Source organism: Mustela lutreola, chromosome 5, assembly GCF_030435805.1.
Source record: "Mustela lutreola isolate mMusLut2 chromosome 5, mMusLut2.pri, whole genome shotgun sequence".
NCBI classification, from domain to species: domain Eukaryota; kingdom Metazoa; phylum Chordata; class Mammalia; order Carnivora; family Mustelidae; genus Mustela; species Mustela lutreola.
The window spans coordinates 33,220,031-33,243,288 of NC_081294.1; the positions used below are offsets into that span (position 1 = coordinate 33,220,031).

The following is a 23,258-nucleotide window of genomic DNA, read 5'->3' on the forward strand; positions in this document are numbered from 1 at the left end:
ATTGGTTTATATAGTTGGCTGCTCCCACGTTGGGGGCATAGATATTTAAAATTGTTAAATCTTCTTGTTGGACAGACCCTTTGAGTATGATATAGTGTCCTTCCTCATCTCTTATTACAGTCTTTGGCTTAAAATCTAATTGATCTGATATAAGGATTGCCACTCCTGCTTTCTTCTGATGTCCATTAGCATGGTAAATTCTTTTCCACCCCCTCACTTTAAATCTGGAGGTGTCTTCGGGCTTAAAATGTGTTTCTTGGAGGCAACATATAGATGGGTTTTGTTTTTTTATCCATTCTGATACCCTGTGTCTTTTGACAGGGGCATTTAGCCCATTCACATTCAGGGTAACTATTGAGAGATATGAATTTAGTGCCATTGTATTGCCTGTAAGGTGACTGTTACTGTATATGGTCTCTGTTCCTTTCTGATCTACCACTTGTAGGCTCTCTCTTTGCTTAGAGGACCCCTTTCAATATTTCCTGTAGAGCTGGTTTGGTATTTGCAAATTCTTTCAGTTGTTGTTTGTCCTGGAAGCTTTTAATCTCTCCTTCTATTTTCAATGATAGCCTAGCTGGATATAGTATTCTTGGCTGCATGTTTTTCTCGTTTAGTGCTCTGAAAATATCATGCCAGCTCTTTCTGGCCTGCCAGGTCTCTGTGGATAAGTCAGCTGCCAATCTAATATTTTTACCATTGTATGTTACAGACTTCTTTTCCCGGGCTGCTTTCAGGATTTTCTCTTTGTCATTGAGACTTGTAAATTTTACTATTATGTGACGGGGTGTGGGCCTATTCTTATTTATTTTGAGGGGCATTCTCTGAACCTCCTGAATTTTGATGCTTGTTCCCTTTGCCATATTGGGGAAATTCTCCCCAATAATTCTCTCCAGTATACCTTCTGCTCCCCTCTCACTTTCTTCTTCTTCTGGAATCCCAATTATTCTAATGTTGTTTCGTCTTATGGTGTCACTTATTTCTCGAATTCTCCCCTCGTGGTCCAGTAGCTGTTTGTCCCTCTTTTGATCAGCTTCTTTATTCTCTGTCATTTGGTCTTCTATATCACTAATTCTTTCTTCTGCCTCATTTATCCTAGCAGTGAGAGCCTCCATTTTTGATTGCACCTCATTAATAGCTTTTTTGATTTCAACTTGGTTAGATTTTAGTTCTTTTATTTCTCCAGAAAGGGCTTTTATATCTCTCGAGAGGGTTTCTCTAATATCTTCCATGCCTTTTTCGAGCCCGGCTAGAACCTTGAGAATTGTCATTCTGAACTCTAGATCTGACATATTACCGATGTCTGTATTGATTAGGTCCCTAGCCTTCGGTACTGCCTCTTGTTCTTTTTTTTGTGGTGAATTTTTACGTCTTGTCATTTTGTCCAGATAAGAGTAAATGAAGGGGCAAGTAAAATACTAAAAGGGTGGCAACAACCCCAGGAAAATATGCTTTAGCCAAATTAGAAGAGATCCAAAATCGTGAGTGGGGAGAAAGGGGATAAAAAGAGGTTCAAAAAGGAAGAAAGAAAAAAGAAAAAAAAAAAAATAAAAAAGAAAAGAATTTTTTTTTTAAAAAAGAAAACACCTAAGAAAAATGTAAAAAAATATATATATATATTAGATAAACTAGTAAAAAATCGTTAAAAAAGAAAAAGGTAACAGTTAAAAAAAAAAAAAAATTTTACCCGAAGGCGAGAAAAAAAAAAAAAATGAAAAAGAAAAAATTAAATTAACTGCAAGACTAAAAAAAATCACAGGAAAAAAGCCATGAGTTCCGTGCTTGGCTTTCTCCTCCTCTGGAATTCTGCTGCTCTCCTTGGTATTGAAACCGCACTCCTTGGTAGGTGAGCTTGGTCTCGGCTGGATTTCTTGTTGATCTTCTGGGGGAGGGGCCTGTTGTAGTGATTTTCAAGTGTCTTTGCCCCAGGCGGAATTACACCGCCCTTACCCGGGGCCGGGGTGAGTAATCCGCTCGGGTTTGCTTTCAGGAGCTTTTGTTCCCTGAGCGCTTTCCGTAGAGTTCCAGAGGACAGGAATACAAATGGCGGCCTCCTGGTCTCCGGCCCGGAGGAGCCGAGAGCCCAGGGCCCCACTCCTCAGTGCGCCCTCAGAGAACAGCGCCCAGTTACTCCCGTCTGCCTGACCTCCGGCCGCGCTCCGAGCTCACCGAGCCTGCGACCGGTTCAAGGTAACACGGAGCTGCGAGCTTACTGTCGGCTCTGTCTCTGTAGCCGGCTTTCCCGTTCCAATACCCGCAAGCTCTGCGACACTCAGACACCCCCGATCCTTCTGTGACCCTGCGGGACCTGAGGCCACGCTGACCCCGCGTGGGCTTCGCCCCGGTTTAGCCTCTGGAGCGATGTCCCTCCGCGGAACAGACTTTTAAAAGTCCTGATTTTGTGCGCGGTTGCTCCGCCGCTTGCCGGGAGCCGGCCCCTCCCCCCGGGGTCTATCTTCCCGTCGCTTTGGATTCACTTCTCCGCCGGTCCTACCTTTCAGAAAGTGGTTGTTTTTCTGTTTCCAGAATTGCTGTTCTTCTTCTCTTCGATCTGCCGATGGATTTTCAGGTGTTTGCAATCTTTAGATAAGCTATCTAGCTGATCTCCGGCTAGCTGAAGCAGTCTCAGCTTGCTACTTCTCCGCCATCTTGACTCCTCCCCTCCCAAACTTCAGTTTTCAACCCAAGTCAAAGTATTTGAAATCTTCGGACCAAAGTACAAAAAGAGATAAGTAAGTCATTAACTAACGCTTCATTTAAAACCTGACAGCTAAGACAGGGCATCAGTTTTTGAGCATATGCAACTTATGCTATTGACAGATTTATAAGAACCTTCCTTTCTTCAAGGTGTCCATGACGTTCCCCTTAAAAGTCATCACAGTTTGAATGAAAAGATCAACATATTCAGGTTGATTTTTATAAGCCTTAAAGATTACATAATTTACTGAAGATTAAAGTTAACAATATATTTGAAGTATAATCTAGGCTAGTTTTTGATAACTAGGTTAAGATTTTAGAAATTGGAGATGTTATGGAATTTTCATTCCCTTGATCTCAAGAAATTTGGAAGACCTGGCAAGGATAAGGACGGTGAGCCTTGCCAGCTGCCACCCACTACACAGAGTTCCAAAGTCATCCTCACTGGGTCAATGAGAACACTGGCAGTCATCTGAGGTTTACTGACTAAAGCAGCAGGAGGGATCAAGGTGAGCACATAGCACTTGAGAGGTTTAGAAAATATATTCAAATGCCCTTTGCCACAAAGAAGCCCAAATTCTAAAGTAAGTTGTCCCAAGTCGCAATGCTAGTGAGAGACAAAGATACAATTCTGAATCTCAGATTCTGTTCATAAAAAGTAATAACAAAAACAAAGAGACTCTGAGACTGAGACTCCTAAGGGCTTAGTCCCAGGACTTCTTTCGCTATGGGGTCTTCCCCATTCCATGACTAATTATCAAATACATGTAGATCATTCCCAATAGCATAACCCCTTCCAGACCTCTTCACTGAGCACCGTACATACGTGTCCAGGGACACCTGTAAAGTTACCACCTGAATGCCTAAAAAAGCCAACTCACCCCTAGCAGAACCCTTGTTTCCCCTTCTGCCAGGTTTCCTATCTCGGGAAGTGGCACACCACTGCTCTAGTCAGGTCGAGGAGTTATTTTAATCTCTGCCTTTCCTCTACCCAGCACCCCATAACCAGTGAGTCAGCAAGTCTGATGGAGTCCTCTCCCATAATACTGTCTACCTCGATTCCGCCTCCCTTTCCCACCTGCACTCCACCATCACCTCTTGCCTGGACAGTGCAGTCATCTCCTCACTAGTCACCCTGCCTCCCTTCGCGCCATCGTAAAACCCATTCCACACACAGGACCCATGCTACAACCATGACCCTGTCATTTGTGCTGAAGTCCTACCTCCTGTAAAATCCCACATACCTACCTACCTACATTTTCAATTTTACAATTTTTACATCTCAAAAATAAAGCCTTGGTAGTCGTCATAGCCTGCCAATGGCAGATGGAGCTTGGAAAGTCAGGACTTCAACCAGTCTTCCAAGAGTCTTTTTCTTTAGATCATTCAATTTCCTAGTGATCTAGTCCTAGAAACCTACCCATATCTCAGTTTTCTCCTTTGTAATGTTGTAACAAAAGTGCCTCTCCTCCTATGTCATCTGGTGATAAGATGAAATGAGTGAATATATGTGAAAGTACTTTGAAAAACACACAGCATGGCACAAACAGTAAGTGATATAAAATGTATGCTACTGCAGAAATGCCGCCTAGGTATGGAATTTTCTGAGCTTCTGTTTACAGGAAAGAGGAGGTAAGTAAATCTATCTAACATAACTGACTTTTGCCTCTTGTCACCAGAATACATAAGGCTGGTTCCAGCCTTCTCTATCGCTTCTGAGGACCAGTGCTGTACAAGAAAGCACAGGGCTGCCCTGGTTTAGTCCCTGATCTCTCGATTTACCTTACCAACAAGTTAAGAAATAACCAGACAAATCCTAAGTGTGTTTCTGACTAAAAAGAAAACAGGAAGCTAAAAGCCAGACTTTGAAAGGCTGAAAAAACCAGCCTCACCATGCCCAAAGTCTCTCTACTTCTCTTCCTCCCGCTCTCCGGGAAGCAGAGGGTACAGCTCCAGAGAAGATGAAAGCCCAGGGCTGTAGGGTCCCTCCCAATGCCAGGAACCCAGGATGACTCCAACTCCAGCCAGACAGTGGGAGCTGCAGCTGCATGGCTCCGGCTAGAGAAGTCCTGAGGTACCGACATTCACCTGGCTGTGCTACAGACATAAGAAACTAGCCCTCAGGAATAAGACAAATCAAACAGGCAGGAAAAGGCAAGATGCTTCTTTTTTTTAAAAGATTTTATTTACTTATTTGACGGACGGAGATCACAAGCAGGCAAAGAAGTAGGCAGAGAGAGAGGAGAAAGCAGGCTCCCTACTGAGCAGAGAGCCCAATACAGGGCTCAACCCTAGGACTCGATCCCAAGACTCTGGGATCATGACCCAAGCTGAAGGCAGAGGCCCCAACCCACTAAGCCACCCAGGTGCCCCAAGGCGAGATGCTTCTAATAGGATCAGTCCGTTGATTCATGATAATACGAAAGTCAGATTTACGGACAAAGGCACTGAGATTTCAAAGAAATTGTAACAACTGTGGACAGATACACAAGTTGTTTTATCTGATATTCCTTTCATTATGGTTGCCCCAAGAAAGACCTGCCAAACTGCACATTCATTTCACTACCACACAAATTCTTATTATTCAATTTAATTTCCCATTGATTTTTTTTTTTTTTTTTTGCAGTTATTAGTCTATTTCAGTTCTACTTGAACCCCTTGGGTCTTTTTAGAAATAATACTGAGTGACACTTAAGATATTCAGACTACAAAAATGAAAACCATACTATACACTAAGAGTCTGCAAACTTGTTCATTGAAGTCCAGTTAATACATCAGGCTTTGTGGACTCTGCCACATAACCTTCTTTTTTTAATAACCCTTTGACAATATAAAAACATTCTCAACTCTGTGTGGTACAAAAAGAGGCCATGAGCTAAAGTTCTGCAACCCTTTTAAATAATAACAGTGAGCTAACAGTATATAGAACATACACAGTTACATAAAATATAAATCAGTCTTTCATTTAACATGAATTGTACTGGTTCCACAGGGTTTTTTTTTTTTTTTTTCCCTGAAGCAGGTACTAAACTAGGAATGTTTTGTATTATAGAAGGATGAGGAATATACCCTGATTATTTCTCATGAGGCAAAAAATTTTGCCCAGATATTTTTTCCCCTCCCTAGGTGGTCATGGATAAAAAATGTTCACTTAGAGTTAATGAAGCATCCTTTAGAATATACGTACTTATAGTAAAATGTAAAAGCCTAAGTTTATACAGCACAAGTTGGTAAAATGCAAATTTGTGAACCCTCAAAAATTATAAATAGACACAAAATCAAAAGGCCAAAAATAGAATAAAATTCACCAATCCATCAAAATAAAATATCCATCCATGTGTTATTAAATGACTTTCAGGATCTCTGCACTAACATTAAAAAATAGCACCAAAATTTTGTAAGGATAATGGCATACGAATGACTTGCTGTAATTGGTATTTCTACCCCACAATGCAATGAAGTCCATTGTACCTGAGATAATGGAAATCTCTCACATGGCTGCTGCATTGTTACCAAGCAACAAGAAATAAAATGTCAGGATTAGCACTTGATTTAATATATTTTTATCATCAACAAACCATGTTTCTATTCTGCTATTCTTCTGGATGTAAATGGTCATTATTAGTCTAAGAATTATATTTAGTAATCTATAAGAGTATGCAAAAAAAAAAAAAGAAAGAAAGAAAGGAAGGAAGAAAGAAAGCAGTAAAGTTATCACCAGGCATTCATCAAGTCCATTTTTTAAAAAATATTTACTACTTCTTTGGTGGACAGAGTTAACATAATAGTAATTCTCCTACTGAGGTTATTTTTTGCCAAAACTACAATTTGTCTTCATTAAATATATCTTCATTAGCATTCATATATTTTCAAACCAATGTAGCATTTCATAAAAATTCAATAGTATTTAATAATCATAAATGATCTTTAAATACTTTATTACTTTGAAGTAAGCAGAGTTGATCAGTTCAGTCAGTTCAGCTGTGTAAGGAAATTATCATCTTATCTGTCAAAAGACTGCATACCTGGCTAAATTTGTAGCATAAGAAACTTAAAGGTATCTCTCTCAAGAGTAGTTCAGTAATAATTATAAACTGAAATGTAAAGCATGAATAAAATCTTACAACTAAAAAACTATGAGAGAAAGAAATATAAATTAAAAGATATTACATAGGGGCGCCTGGGTGGCTCAGTGGGTTAAAGCCTCTCCTTCAGTTCCAGTCATGATCCCAGGGTCCTGGGATTGAGCCCTGCATCAGGCTCTCTGCTCAGCAGGGAGCCTGCTTCCTCCTCTCTCTCTGCCTGCCTTCTGCCTACTTGTGATTTCTGTCAAATAAATAAATAAAATCTTTTTCTAAAAAAGATATTACATAATTTAACAGGTCTATAACCAAAAAGCAATGTAAACACCTGGGCAAGCCACTGCATTCTGCCAGGGTTCATGAGAGTTGGAGGAAAGAAGGTAATTTGTTCTTTCTATATTGAAACAAGTAGCTCTCTTACCTCTCCCTTCCCTTTTTATTTTTATAAGATTTTATTTATTTATTTATTTGGCAGACAGAGATCACAAGTAGGCAGAGAGGCAGGCAGAGAGACAGGGGAAGCAGGCTCTCTGCTGAGCAGAAAGCCTGATGTGGGCTCGATCCCAGGACCCTGAGATCATGACCTGAGCCGAAGGCAGAGGCTTTAACCCACTGAGCCACCCACCCAGGCACCCCACCCTGCCCTTTTTTTTTTTTTTTAAGATTTTATTTATTTATTTGACAGAGAGAAAGATCACAAGTAGGCAGAGAGGCAGGCAGAGAGAGGGGGAAGCAGGCTCCCTGCTGAGCAGAGAGCCTGATTCGGGGCTCCATCCCAGGATCCTGAGATCATGACTGAGCCCAAGGCAGAGGCTTAACCCACTGAGCCACCCAGGTGGCCTCCTCCCTGCCCTTTTGAAAGAAGAATTTGTGACATGTGTTCAATTCAACTGGCCCAGGTAGATAAAGTAATAGCTTCTTGCTGTCTTCATTCTAGTTATCTAACTGAAGTAGAGTTTTACCAGGTAAATACTTACGGGCAGTAGGAGATACTTAGCATCTTATGTCTCACACTGTCAATGTCCAACTTGACAGTCTACTCATGAGGTACCTCATGAGGTAAATATCATGTTTCCACATATCAATCAGAGATTTGTGTGTGTGAATGAATTCACAGGGGTGACCACTAGTAGCCTGCCTAAAGATACTGTGTGCTCCAAACTGAGTCTGTCTAATGAAGTCTCTTAACTGGTTAGAAGTGCTTGTCTTATGTGAGAGAAGCTTTAATTTTTTTCTGTTTATAACTGTTTTTTCTTTTTACAGTCTCTTGCAAAAGTTATGAGTTTCACTGCTTTAAAAGCCGTAATATCAAAAGGCATTAGCAATGTCAAGATTAAGAATAAAAGACACTTACGAGGAAAGAAATTATATTTATCCCTCAGGCATTTTTGTGTTCTCTAAAGCAGGAAGGAAGATAACTAAAGTCTCTAAAAACATGGATACATTAATTGGTCTGCTTGGTGGAGATTAAATGTTCACAGAATCCACTGAAGTGATTAAGTCATGTCACTAAAATCCACTGTGTTCCAACCTTCTAATTGTAAAGTGAAGTAACAACCAGTTTGATCACTTCTGCTAAGATAATTCACGAGGAGTTATCAATGCAAAGTTCTCCAAACAAGGCCAGAGAGTCACAAGAGCCAGGAGGATCCAATCTTAGAACCATTCTCCATTCATCTCAGAGTTTTAAAGCCAGACTTATGCCTAATCATCTCTTGGGCATTATTACAAAGTGAACTAAAAATACAAATCCTATTTCCCGTAGCCTCAGAAGGAGACATTGCTATTGCCCCTGGAGAAAGCTACCTTAATGGGAGGCTCCTCAGCCTACCACCCGGCAACGAACAAGGGAGAGTAGGTCCTCCCTCGTCCTCAAAGCCACCAGGAATACTCTCGCCACACGCCTTTCCACCGCTACTCCTACCACCTACACTGCTCCCACTCCGGGAGCTGCAGAGCTGGTGTCCTGACCTCCTACGGGTCTCTACTCAGAAGGCCTTTCACTGACCCTTATCTGAAACTTCAGTTTCTTCTCCTGACATTTCATGTGACTCTTCAGGCATTTTGTTTGTTTTCCTTCACACATATCAACATACGGCAAACTGTATACTTCCCTTACATACCGCACGTCTATCTTGAGCAGCACTGTAAGCTCTGTGAGAGCAGGTGTGTCTCTGGTCACTGCTGGACTTCCAGAAGCTAGAAAAGCGCCTCTCCTTAAAATGGGGTTGAGATATAATATCTGGTATTTCTTTACAGATGATAAAGGAGGAGAAACAGGGACAAGGGGATGTAGATGCGGCGGGCGTGACCATGGGCTGACAGTCATTGCCGCTGAGGGATGAGCTCCTGGGGCTTCACTATCCTCTTCTGTTTACTGTTGCACAGGTTCATCATTCTTCATAACAAACATCAAAAACAAAAAATTTTTAATACCATTTATACTGCAATTAATCTTCACCCTTCCTCACCCATCAATCAGAAATGACACATGTCTGCTCGGCAGACGGGCGCACATGCCATTTTTTCCTCCAGTTAATCTCCTAAGGAGAGATGGCATGTGCCAGGCATTAGCACAGAACCCAGAAGTCACAGTTCCCAAAGCTTGCCTCTTCTCACACAAGTCTTAGGAGAGCACTCTGGGAAGTAATTTCAATATGTCCGTACCTTACGACTTAGTACATTTTTTTTAAAGGGACTGATAAAACACCACATTCCTGATAATGGTGATGGCTACAGGAGACCCAGGCAGATGAGAAGGAATACGAGCAATCTTCTAATTCTCACCTGAGGTGGGTTCACAGGTGTTCAATGTGTTATTATGCTTCTTAACCCACATGGGCTATACCCACGCAATAGTTGCATGAAGCAAGTCTTTCATATGCAAATATGCAAATATACCATAATGTCAATAACATAAAAATAATTCTATTCAAGTTGTGATCATAAATATACTGTTTTAACTAAAAGCTGAAATCAGCTAAAAGAGAAGAGGCTCGGTATAAACCGTGCTGCCCTCTAACACCGGCCACGGCACAACCCTGATGAAACCAGCGGGGTTGTTTCCGGCTCAGGCAGCCTCTAGAGCCTTCCGTGGCTGAGTCAGACGACCTTTTCTGACAGAGCAGGCATGCCAGGCTGCTTGCAGGAGACAAAAGCTCAACAGTCTCCTGACTGAAGCACTCCAACCCTCCCCCTAGGTTTTCTATTATAAGGTGCTTTTTTAAAAAATGCAGAAACAGGTCACTTCCAAGGAAAATCCAAAGTGGTGGGATAGGCACCCAGGGACACTGGCAGAGGGGGCTCACGGGGAATTGAGGGATAAGAAGACCCCTCCAAAACCCAAATGAGTTCCCTTAGGAAGACAGGACAGTCCTCACTTCTCATTATACACACAGAATGCAATGCCAAGAGTCATTCCCTGGCTGGTTTTGCACTTAAACTTGTGAAGTTTATCAGGGAAGACGACTGCACCCACTCAAAGAGACGGAGGTCTAAAAATATCACTGTCTGGGCCGAAAAGAGAAACATCTTTCTGCCATGTGTGCCAACATGTGCACCCACTTGTATTGTTTTTCCCAGTAGCCACCCAGTTCCTTAAGGGGGTGATGGCAGGCAGGGCGGGCGGTACAGTGGGCACTCACCAGATCACAACTTTGAGGTGAAGCACGCAAGTGGCTGCAGGCTTTAAGAAACATGAATGCAATCTTCCTATCGATTTTATTAAAGGGGAAAATAGAAACACTCAGTCACCTTATTAGCTTTATACAACTGGAAAGGGAAAAGTGTTCTGGAAAGGAGGAATATTCCTCTCTTAGAGAAACTGGAAATAACTCATATTGAGAGCAAACTGGATACTCCCTTTAATTCAAGATATAAACATCCTGGTTTACTTCTTGACAGAAAACACTAACTGTAAATTAATTAGAGAAGAAACGATGAACGAAAGAGAAAAAAAAAAGCAAGAGGCGATTCTATGTTCCTTTGTCACTCTGCTTCTAAGGCCAAAAACAATTTTGGGATGCCTAAGGGAACTATCATTAGTATTATTGACATTTATAGTTCTACCCTCCTTAAAAATCAAATCACAGGACGTAAACGGGGCAAAAAGGCTGCAAAGACGCTGCACTACAGAGCAGCCCAGAGCTTCGGAAGACCAGGTGGAATCCAGGCTCTGCTTCAGAAAAGTCCTCTAGTTCCTCTTTGAGAAGAGAGAGGAGATGAGCTGAGAGTTCTCAAAAATATTTTTTGACTGTCTAAAAATACTAGAACAGACATTCACCATATTTAAGGGAAATATGTGAACCTCTGCAAGGTTCACAGAGGCTAAAAGATAGAATGAACTGAGGTGAAGACTGAATGGACCTAGAAAGCTACTGATCCCAGGACAAGCTTTTCTCAAAGCCAGCTCCAGGGTACATAGTCGTGGAGGAGAAAAAGACCATGATCAGGATGACTGGCAAGGAAGAATAGGAGAGAGGAATAAATTAGCCAAAGAGCTCTCTGCTTGATTCTAATAGTTATCATTGAAATGGATGACTTCCAGAGATTCAGTATCTTTCAAAAAGTTTGAAAAATCATCCATTTATGATGATTTGAGTGTATTTCATAAAATAATGGAAAAGAGAAGATACCTGGAATCAATCTCTCTGTAATTCTGGGTCTACCTAGCTGTGTTAACTGTGTGACATCAGGTCACATATTTAACCCTTTCTGTACATTAAATTTCTTTTCTGTAAAATAAGGATAATACTGGTTCCTACCTTATAAGATTATTATGAGGATTACAACAATAATAATGTACATAAAGAATATAGCAGTGACTAATACATAATAAATACTTGATTAACAGTAGCTATTATTATTGTTAATAACTAGAAGGCAGGAAAAAATGTGGGTAATTGATGATCTCTGAAGATTCCTGTTTGATACCACACTGCAGAAACCAGCTCACAATCATCCATCCCACTAAGATCAGCATCAAATAAAGCAGGACAGAACAGAAGAGAATTAGAGAATCCAGGAGGTCTATGCAGATAACACAGTGCACAGAACACAGCAAACAGGAGGAGCTGGAGGTCCAGAGAACTCACCAGTATCAGAATAATACAAAAGTCACAGTCAAAATGGACTCGTCATATCAGAAAATACTCCCATCCCCAATTCCAAATGATTTTCCTTTTTTGAGAACACAGTTTTTATAACTCAAGTTATGAGCATATAGACCTCTTCTACCATGGAGCTTAGGATAATCCATTACCTAAAAGCTGTTTTGCTTAGATTCCTAAGATAGAGTGACAAATTAGATTTCCTCTTGATCATCAAAACTAAGCTCTGTCCAATCAAATTTTCATAGTGATGATGTTCTATGTGTTGACACTATCACTGACAGTAGTCACTAGTCCTATGCAGCTACTGAAGAGAAAATTAATTTTATCTTAATTTTAATTAATTTAATTTTTAAATATCACATGTGCTAGTGGCCACCATGCTGGACATTGCAGATATAGTCAATTGGGAGTAGCTAACGGAAACACTGTATTGAAAAGGATCCCACAGTGAGTCTATGTTTAGCAGAAAAGAGTACAGCCACAGATAGCGATGTCTGTTCTCAGAGAAGGAGGGGGCTAGCCTTTACCATATTTACAGGCTCAGTTAAGGGAACTGACCTCCCCATCTCTTATGCAAAACAAAAACAAAAGAACAAAACAAAAAACAACTCCTCCCTTTTCTAGTTATCTACAGTGATTCTCAGACACTAGAGGGTCATTTTCTGTTCTTAGAAGAAATAAGATTGGCTGAAAAGAACCAGATTATAAAAGAAGAAGAAAAAAAGAACTTCAGCCAGGAACATGCATACTGCCCTTGGTATTCAGAGAAGGAATGTTAGTTCCAGGAAGAGTTACAGAAGCACGTAAAATCAACACGGTTAAACTACCAATTATTTTAAGCTAGGTTATAGGCTTTTTTTCAGTGGTAGTGTGTAGATGTGCCATGTACAGGTCATTAAGATGATTTAATAAATTAAAAAAAATAAATTACACAGTGAGAGTAAACCACATTGTCCATTTTGAATGCAGAAAATACACAAAAGCCAATTCAGAAGAAACCACCATGCCTGGGTTGGAAGTACCACATCCTCCAGAACTTTAAAAATAACATACTTCACTATTCAAGAGAGGAACAGAATTCTAACATTTGATTTTTCAAAAATACCACTATGCTGCCCCTATGAGATACTACCTTGGCCAAAAAGTATGCAAGGAGTCAGATGCCACATACAGTAACACTACCATCATGAGAAAAACCTCAAACATATCTTCTCATTTCCAGATCCCATAACAGGTTCCTATAAAGCTCTCCCAAAGACAAGCTATCTCAAACTTTCATGAAAATTTGGTTCCAGGGTGATTCTCAAAGCCTCAAGTTAAGAATCATTTTGAAGTCTCCTTTCAGGTTCAAATACATATAAACAAAATGGCATGTTTGGGTAGCAAGCCACCTATTTTTGTCCCAGAGCTGCAGCCCTAGAAAGGCTCTAGAATTAGTGAAGTATCTCCCACACCATGAGATGTCCAAAGAAGAGCCACTTAGTTCCTTAATTCAAATGCTCCAAACAGAACCACATCAAAGCAATTACTTGTACTACACTCCTTCTTCCTTAAAGAATTAATAGTATCAAACACAGTAAGATAATGATACAATTCAACTATTCTTCTGGGATTCTATATATAAAAATTCATCTTATAATTTTACCTAAGGAGTCCTATTTTATTCAAATACTAAAGGACTGTTATAAGCTAACCAGTCTCATGGCTTGATCCCAAAGAGAACATTCCAGTGAGCCCCTACCCAAGCAGAAAGCCAATGTTACAGTAAAATTTCAATTATCACAAATATTTATTTAAGATTTTATTTATTTATCTGCCAGAGAGACAGAGAGAGAGTGAGCAGCAGGGTAAGAGGAGAAGCAGGTTCCCCACTGAGCAGGGAGCCTGATGTGGGATTTGATCCATAATCCGGGGATCATGACTTGAGTTGAAAGTAGATGCTTAACCATGGAGTCACCTCATTGTGTCCCTCAACTAATACATATTTAAATAGAATCCTTAGATATCCAAAATTTAAAAGGAGTCATTGTTTGCCCTCCAGAAGACAAAAGAACTGTTATATATTTTCTGAACTAATACATAACAGCAAGCTTAAAAAGCAACCTCTGGAAAGCAGAAATAACCTCTTTTCTTACCTCTACCACTGTGGTCTCTGCAGCTTTGCACATTGGCAAATTGAAATTTCTTGCACTTTTCCTATATTAGGAGTCGGGGAAAGTGGGAAAAGAAGACCAAAAATAAGAAGAGTTTCTCTCAGCTTTATAGATTAAAAGAATTTCTATAAACTAAAAATCTATGGAACTTTTAAAAGAATGTATCATATTTTCCATAAGTGTTAAAATAATTTTATAAATAAAAGCAATGGCCACTTCACTCAATCACAGGTTCTATGGAGTTGAAGGAAAGAGGGACTGTTTTTCATATTCAACATATAGATCACATACAGAAAGATAAAATAGATTATTAATAATATTTAAAACTAATTTGCCTAAGTCTTTTAACTGGGATCTCACTTTGTTTCTACAGTTATATATTTCACCAAATATTAAAAAAGTACTTGTTAATATTAAAAAAGTACCCAGTACTTTATATGAGGGAAGGTATAGTAATTATATCTATTAAAGAGAAACCTATTGCTGAAATAAAATGAAACATTCATTGGTAATGTGTGAGTCATCTACAAAGATCATTCCGGGGGACCAAACTCTAATGAAATTTTTTGAAGTACAACACCCACATTAGACCCTGAGGTGTAAAAATTTCCAGAAAGTGCCAATTTTGCTGATGATTTTGCACTCAAGTTTTTAAATTAATGCATCACTCACTGCCATCTATAAAAATTTTAATGTTTTTTTTTGTTGTTTCTGAGAGTGTAAGCTGATAAAAATAATGCTTATTTGATAAAGGGAAATGAATTATATCTCTCTTTTACCGGTGTTTTTAGGCCACCAATGTTTATCTCACTTAGATTCAAGGATAAATATAAAGACAGGTGTGTCCCTGAGACAGAAGTCCTTGGGTACTGTCACAGGTTGCTAAGCTGGATTCATCCAGCATGTCCAGCATCGAAAGCTCTGGCAGTGTGGCCAGAGGCAAAGGTGTGCAGGGCTGCCCAAACAATGGCCTAGAAAGACCTTTTACCAATTGTTCCATTAACAGTGAAGGTCACCCTAGAAATCAGAATCTTAAGAATCTGAGTCACTTGACCATTGCTGAAGAGCAGTCTCATCTCCTATCAGTAACCACAGGCTCAGTCAATTCAGTCTTCAGATAACAGAGCCAGGCAACCAAACACATGATAAACTCATGGAAATAGTTTAGATAATTCATTTCCATTTGCTTCTATACAATTTCATTCATCTTTTTAAAAAATGCAACTGAACTAGGGCACCTGGGTGGCTCAGTGGGTTAAGCCTCAGTGGGTTAAGGTCATGGTCTCAGGGTCTTGGGATTTAGCCCAGCACTGGGCTCTCTGCTCAGTGGGGAGCCTGCTTCCCCCTCTTTCTCGGCCTGACTCTCTGCCTACTTATGATCTCTCGTTCTGTCAAATAAATAAATAAAATATTTTAAAAAATAAAATAAAATGCAACTAAACTTTGCAAACATTACACCAAGGTGTCAAGTAAGGCAGGCATGATGCAAAATGTGTAACTGCCAAGATCAGTTGTAATCAAAACCTGGTTGAATTAAAAAAAATCAAATACAGCATTATATCATATAAGAGCTTCAGAAATGAACAAAAACATGAGAATAGTCACTGAGAATTTAACTGTGATCTCACCAGAGATCACAGAGGTGGATTCAGTAAAGATAAAAATTATTACTAACAGTAAATGACCATATTATAAGAAAGAAAACTATTTCTGTAAGCTAACAGGCAAAGTCTTCAAGACTTGTACATGTATATTCAAAGATGGTACAATTTTCAAAACAACCATATAATGTATAAATCCAACATACTAAATATTTGGTATTTAGTATGCTCAGGGTAATCAAAAGACTTTGAAATCCATTAAGCCTATGGCTTAATATCTGTGGCTATCCAAGTAACAGAATGAAAGTTTAGCACCATCAAGATTAATCAACTTTTCAGATAAAACCTACTTAAGTATTTCCTAGTAGACCCCAACAGGACTGGAAAAGAACAGACCTAAATGGTTGTTAGCAACATCTTTCCGGAATATCAAAAAAATTTAGACATTTTAGGTAATGCATATTAATAACAATATAAAAAATTAAATGCAATTGTGTGCTTTTTCTCACATTTGCTAAGTACATCTCAACCCTGTAACTTGTCCTGGCAACTAAAATACACATGGAAAAAAATAATTTGTACGTGACTATACACAAGGGTAAATTGATTCAAAATAGCTACCAAGCAGTGCAATGTGGGCACCATCCAATCAGAACAGACTCCCCCAAGTACACCACATCATGCACACACTGACCTGTGGGCTTGATTGTAAGCTACTCTTCACGTGAATTTTTAAACAGCAAACACATCAAGATAACTGTTTTCTAATCATAATTTAGGAAATGTAAAGTTCCTGACATGCATTTGTTAATTTTTTTTTTTTTTAAACCATCATACTACCTGAAAATCACGTTTCCCGCTTGGTCTGCCTTCCACGCTTTCACCAAAGCAAAATCTCCTGTAATTGCTTCCTCCAAAATAAAATGCTGACCGTTAAACTCTCTCACCTGCAGGAGACAGAGAGGGCATTGTCAGGTGTGTGCTCTGACAGAAGCAGAGAATACGGATACGAGCCTGGTCGGGGAAGGTTTCTCCAAGAGAGAACAATAAACAGAGACTTCGAGGGTGAGTAGTGGGAAGCAACTAGGATTTAGTCAAAGAGGTGGAGGGGGAACCGAGGAACAGCGTGTGTGAAGACTCAGTAGCAAGTGAGCTTGGTAAACTTGAGGAACTGAAAGATCCGTATGTTTAAGGCATGGGCTATAGGTCAGCACTCTTTTTATTATTTGTTATTATTTATACATTTTTATTATTTGTTATTATTTATATTTTATATATTTATATATTATACATCATTTACATACTTTTATTATTTGCTATCATTCATATATTATATATATTACTATATATATTAAGTATATATAATATAGAAAATAGCCCATCTTTCCCTCCCCCTGGGGCAGGAGGGACAAAACGATATAAGCTGAGTAAAATGGGCAATGTATTTTGCACATAAAAGTTATAAAAATCCATTCATCTCTCCTATTTATAACTGTCTGTTGAAATTTTAATTGGAATACCTGGAATTTGCAGATGAAACTGGAGAACTGACATGCCATAGCTTTCCACCTGGGAGCATAATATATGCCTACATTTTCTAAAGTCTTCTTTTACCTCCTTGAATTGCTTTTAATTTCCCCCCCAAAAAAGCTTTGTATATGTTTTTTAGGCTTATTCATAGGTATTTCATTGGTTTTTGATGTCACTATGAGTATTCTGTGTTCTTCTGTTATACCTTCTCTCCGTCATCACTGGTCTAATGGAATGGTATTGATTTTTTACATGTATTGTCTTTCAATTCTACTACAGATGGAGTGGGGAGAGGGGAGAAGAAGCATAAAGTAAAACTAGGTCGTGGCATTTTGTTCCTTTTTTCTGCCTGGGCATTTAGCTCTGGGAATTGAAACAAAGAAGAGAGTCTGTGCGGGTGCTCCATCCCACACAGGAAGGCAGAACTCCATTCTCGTTCCGACACCACCCTCTAGTGGACAAAGCGCACGCAGAGTACAGAAAGCTGCGGGACAAAGTTTGCACTATTTATCTTACTTTAACCATGGTTTAAAGCAGAAATCCTTTCTTAAAGAACAGCTTCCTTAAAGACCTTTTCCCACGTTCCTGCTAGAGACTATTAATGAATCCAGGAGATTCCTGAAAAAGGAAGATCTCACTAAAGTGAAACTTAGATAAATCATATGAAAGATATTCATAAACTGCACATCAATACACAGCTTTTTAGAGTTTCATGCATTTCAAAGTCATTACGGAAAACACCAAGGATGACAGAGGAGTTATGTTGCATACAGATCTAGAAAATTACATACAGATCTAAATATATGCTAGTCCAAGGCAATGTGAAAAAATGGACTTTTTTTCCCCTATTCCAATTACACAATTTCCTGATGGATCTACAAACCCGCAGCTGCAGATGTTAGCCATTCTAAAATTTTAAAACAGGGAAGAGATTGGTTTTGCCATACTAGCTATTGCACTCACTGTTAAGAGCTGTGTGTTTCCCAGTTACCACTTTCTCTTTTTTCATCCCTTCCTTGAGTCCACTCCAATCAAATTCCCACCTTTCCAGAAAAATCCTCTCTTCCAGAAGAATCATTCTTTAAGGTCACCAATGACCTCCAAGTTTCTAAACCCAATGCTCAAAGCCCTGTCCTGTTAACTGATCACTCCCTCCTTTGAAAAACTGCCCTTGTCTTTCAAGTTATCAAACTCCCCTCGGTTTTCTCTACACTTTACTAGACACTTTCCCATTCTTCACTGCTCCTTTTCCTCTCCCCACCCTTTAAATACAAGAGGTATTTACTACCTGTACTCCAGCCCCAGGCACTCAGCTAGCCCCACAGATTTCAGTACTACACGCTGAAGACTCCCAAGTCTCCTATCCCAGGTCTAAACGCTCCCCAAGCTGGAAACGACTGAGCAACTTCTGCTGGAGCCTAAAGGATGTCTCAAATGCACACAGTCCCTGACAAGGCTCTTTGATTACCCCCATACTTTGTCCATCTCAGTAAGCAGTATGCTTGATTCTGGCCATTCCACACACGCCGCAGGCAATCCACTGGTAAATCCTGCTCGCTCTGCTATCAACACATGTCCTGATTCCAACCACCTCCCATAAGCTCTGCTGTTAACCACCTCACTTGCTCACTGCTTCTGTTCTTCAAATACCAAAAAACTCTCTACCAGGCAGCCACAGTGATCCTTCCAAAATGTAACTTGACCACATCACCCTCCGACCTCTGAACTCTCTGCTGTCCTCTCACCGCTCAGTAAAACCCAGACTCATGTGATCTGGTTCACACCTCCCTTCCGCCTCCCATCGTACTGTTCTCTGCCTCATTTCCTCTGTTCCAGTCTCACTGCCCTGCTGTTCCACAAACAGGGCTAGCCTCCCTAAGGACCATGTCCTTCCTCTTCCTTCTGACCAGAGCACAACCCAATAATCTTTGCCCACTCATTCTCCTGTTTTATTGTGATGTCTACCAACTGTCACTTCCTCAGAGAGGTTTCCCGTGACCCAATCTGGAACACCTTCCCTGGTCAGTGACCATTCTCCCTGCCCTTACACCCTCCTCGATTTTTCTTCACAGCACTTTCATTATTGACATTATGTGTCTATTAATTCAGTCCTCGTCAGTTCCTCCATTAGTCGGGGACTTGGTCTAGATCATCCTCTTTTCTACCATGCTTGGGCCAGTGCCTGGCAAATACCCCTGAATTAAGAAATTTACTCACCTCCTCTTCCTACCATAAGTAGGGGACGTAAAGAGCCAACAAGAATCATTTCAAGAAATTGTTTTGTCACATTCCTAGGTAATTCAGACAAAAGTAAAGAACTACTAGATTTGTGCACCTGACTCCAGGCAAAAATGAACCCAGGCCTTCAGGACAGACTCCACAGTCTATCCTAGGTTTTCCCAGGGCAAGTTAATGCTCTAACTTCTAGCAAACTCTTGAAGTATTAACCTACTTGTTTTGGGCATCATTATCTAATTACTAAGATCCATCTTAAAAATTAGGCTCCTGTCTTACTTTGTCGAAAACTTTTTAAACCTAATTAGGCAGTAAAGAAAGAAAGAAGATAGGATATAAAAAAATGTTAATCAAAGCTTTGAGTCAATATAGGTCATTCTAAACAGAAAGGCAAAGCTCCAGATGGAGGACGCTAGAGACAAACACTGAACAGCAAGGGGCATGTTCAATGACCTTTTATCTTTTCTCAAAACATGGGGGTTCAGAACTAACATCACTATAAGCAAAAAAAAAAAAAAAAAAAAAAAAAAATTATAAAAACCACAAAAAGCAAGTGGTTAGAGCTCCCTTGATTTACTAAGCTGTCATTTCCTTAGAGCTAAGCTCAGCATTTCTGCAGCCTGAACTAATGCTCTTGAACCACATGGCCGGGGCAGGGAGAAGGACTAAAAATACAGTAATGGGGTATTGGCATGTGTCATTATTACAACTGGCTCAAATCTAAGTATCTCAAATACCTGTATATCGAGTCATATTCTTCTCTAATATGTGAGTGAAGTTACTCAGTATAAAGGCACTCCATTCTATCCAGCACTTTAAATAAAACTAAATTATTCAGTCAGCTCAAGTATGTCCAGTATACAAAATGAAGGATAAAGGAGACAGGATGAATGCTCTATTTTACTATGTAATTACAACCGTCCCCTGCTTTTCAGAACTGTAGACAAACAAACCTGTGATGTCCTTGGCTTTTTTTTTTTTTTTCTTCTTCACCCACATCTAGAAGGGGCTTGAGAATGAAAAGTTTAATACAATATATATCATACACCCACTGTCTTTTCCACATGAACATGATCACAAGTTATAAATGCTCCTACATTTGTTAAAACTCACCATAAAACTAATCTTGACTCACACATACATAGTTTCTTTTCTTCTCATTTACTTATTCTGGTTTCTCTATGTGATTTTTAATTATTAGCAGATGCTCAGCTTTAGCTAGAAATTTTACGTGCCAAACACACATAAATGGAGAAAGTGTCTCTTCTCACACACAGCAGATTTTATCTTATCTACCCACTGAGTCCACCTGGAATCCTAAGCTTAAAAAGGGGGTATTCCAGTGTCACCTGGGTGAAGGGCCACGTCTTACCTCTCTCGGCTTACTGGCAATGGCAATGCTGCCATCCTTGTTGTATTTGATCGGTGCCCCTCCTTGTTGCACCAGGGTCCCGTACCCGGTGCTGGTGTAAAATGCGGGAACTCCAGCCCCACCAGCACGAATCCGCTCTGCAAGCGTGCCCTACAAGTGAGCAACCAACACACCATAAGAGGTTCATCAAGCACACTTCTGTGTGTGGATACAGAAACACTTAAACAGACACGATTCCTCTCTCTAGAGGTTTATCTTTCTAAACAGTACCTAGCACTGTGTTATCGGTGTATTTCGCTCCCACGGTATGCTGGATTAACGGGAAACAAGTATTGTCCCTCCAGACAACAATCTCTCAATTCTTACTCCACATTCAAATGCAACTGCTTCTTTGCATCATTGTGCTCTCAGCTTTCTGGTCTCCCACTGCTCTCTTGACATCATATTCTCTATCAGTTTATTTGTAAAATTTTAAAATCAATTTTCAAATCTGATCTATATCACTATATATATATATTTAAAAACACGTATGTAAATTTTGTGTTTTACTGTGTGCCCTATGCAGGTATAGCCTGAAGCTTATGATGCATAACAATGCCATTATTAAGATAATAATAATATATTCATTTACTTAAGAGTTATTCTAAAATATTCTTATAAGGGGTGCCTGGGTGGCTCAGTGGGTTAAGGCCTCTGCCTTCAGCTCAGGTTGTGATCCCAGGGTCCTGGGATGGAGTCCCGCATCGGGCTCTCTGCTCCGCGGGGAGCCTGCTTCCCTTCCCCTCTCTCTGCCTGCCTCTGCCTGCTTGTGATCTCTGTCTGTCAAATAAAGTAAATAAAATCTTTTTAAAAAAATAAAATAAAATAAAATATTCTTACAAGCATTTTATTAACTACATTATCTAAAGAAAAATCAAAAGTTAGGCAAAGAGTACCACATACAGGTAATTTGGCTTTTAAAAGCTAAGAATACTTCAAATTTTATCTCAGAGTAGAAACAACTGTATGCAAAGTTTCTTGGGATCTTCTTTTGATCATCTTTATTCCCTTCCTAGGTACCAGCGGTTCAGACCTGATTTCCCTAGCTCCCCCCTACCCCCAACTACTTTCCAACCCAGTTCTCCCACAGCGGAATAACTCCGGCCCTAAATATCTCCAATCTCCCACTCTAACCCTGAAACCCACTGTTACAGTCTAGCTATGTCATATTCATACTACATAACTGATCAATCAGTAGTAAGAACTGGTTTAGGTCTTAATAATATTATGTTGAAATTCTCTCAATCTGAAAAAATTTTTTACTTTAACTGGGTCCTTTAAGTACTAAACTCAAAGAAGGGACTGAAAGTTGGGACGTCAGATGCGGAGCGTCTGAAGTAGGTGGATAATCTGGGGTAGCAGGACCTGAGACATAACTGGCAGTCTTCCAGTTAACAGTTTCTCTATTCTATCTAATAGACAGAGATAACTCCGTTTTGTATTGTATTTTAGGTTAATAACAGTCACAGATTAAATCAGCAAATCAATCATAACAACACTCCCGACTATAAAATATTTTTTATGTCTACCCTCCCTGAATACTTTATTCCTGCTCTCTATCTACATGGGCAAGGACCTAAAAGTGGACAATTTCTACAGAAAAGTTCTCTGCAGGTACAACCAACCCCCTACATCCAAACCCCAAAGGAGTCCTAATCCCTACCACTTCATCAACACTTCTCTGGCTTACAGGCTACAAAACACGTTGCCAGAGCCAATGTTTATTTATCTGCCACTAAGCTGGGGAGAGAGACACTGATCTCTTTCAGTTTAAAGAAGGAACATAAAAGAAATACTAAGGAATTCCCATGTATACGCCCTCTGACAAAAGAACAGAAGTAATTGACGGGTTATTTTCAAGGTCTCCACAACCCAAGGGAAAGGTATCTCAATCTATAATGTGAAGAGGAAAAATATATGCAATGGACTGAACTGTGTCCCCATCACATTCACGTGGTGAAGCCCTTACCCCCAACATGACTGTATTTAGAGTCAGGGCTTTTATGGAAGTCACTGAGGCTAAATGAGGTCCTAAGGTAGGGCCCTGATCCAGTAGATTAGTGTCCTTACAGTAAGAAACCCCAGAGTCCTTACTTGCTCTTGCTCTCTCCCTCCCCCGCCTCCTCTCTACCAAGAATCACATCAGCTTGTACTTGACTTTGTACTTCCCAGTTGCCAGAACAATAAGAAATCACTTCCTCTTGTCCAAGCCACCGATTTTGTGGTATTTTTTAAAAGCCTTGCAAGCAGACTAAGACAGGATACCTTTCATTATTTTCAAGAAACTTTCAATAAAAACCAGATAAAGACCAGGCACAGTGCAAGGCTTAAAACAAACACAACAGCCAGCACTGCAGGATGATCGGCTGTGATGTGAATAATGCTGTGAAGCCTCAGGTAGAAACGTTCTCCGCTGTGTGCTCTTTCTGGACAAACGTATA

At 39.9% G+C, this 23,258-nt stretch overlaps 1 protein-coding gene across 2 annotated transcripts in view; it reads right to left on the reverse strand.

The window, feature by feature from the left end:
* The window catches only part of OXCT1 (3-oxoacid CoA-transferase 1), a 128,602-nt gene that overhangs the window by 86,368 nt on the left and 18,976 nt on the right, over positions 1-23,258 (reverse strand). For both annotated transcript variants that reach the window (XM_059173888.1, XM_059173887.1), the window contains exons 5-7: positions 20,779-20,928; positions 16,482-16,588; positions 14,023-14,083 (exon numbers count right to left, since the gene is read on the reverse strand). In XM_059173888.1, coding sequence (XP_059029871.1) covers positions 14,023-14,083; positions 16,482-16,588; positions 20,779-20,928 — 318 coding nt within the window. The remainder of the gene's footprint in view (positions 1-14,022; positions 14,084-16,481; positions 16,589-20,778; positions 20,929-23,258) is intronic.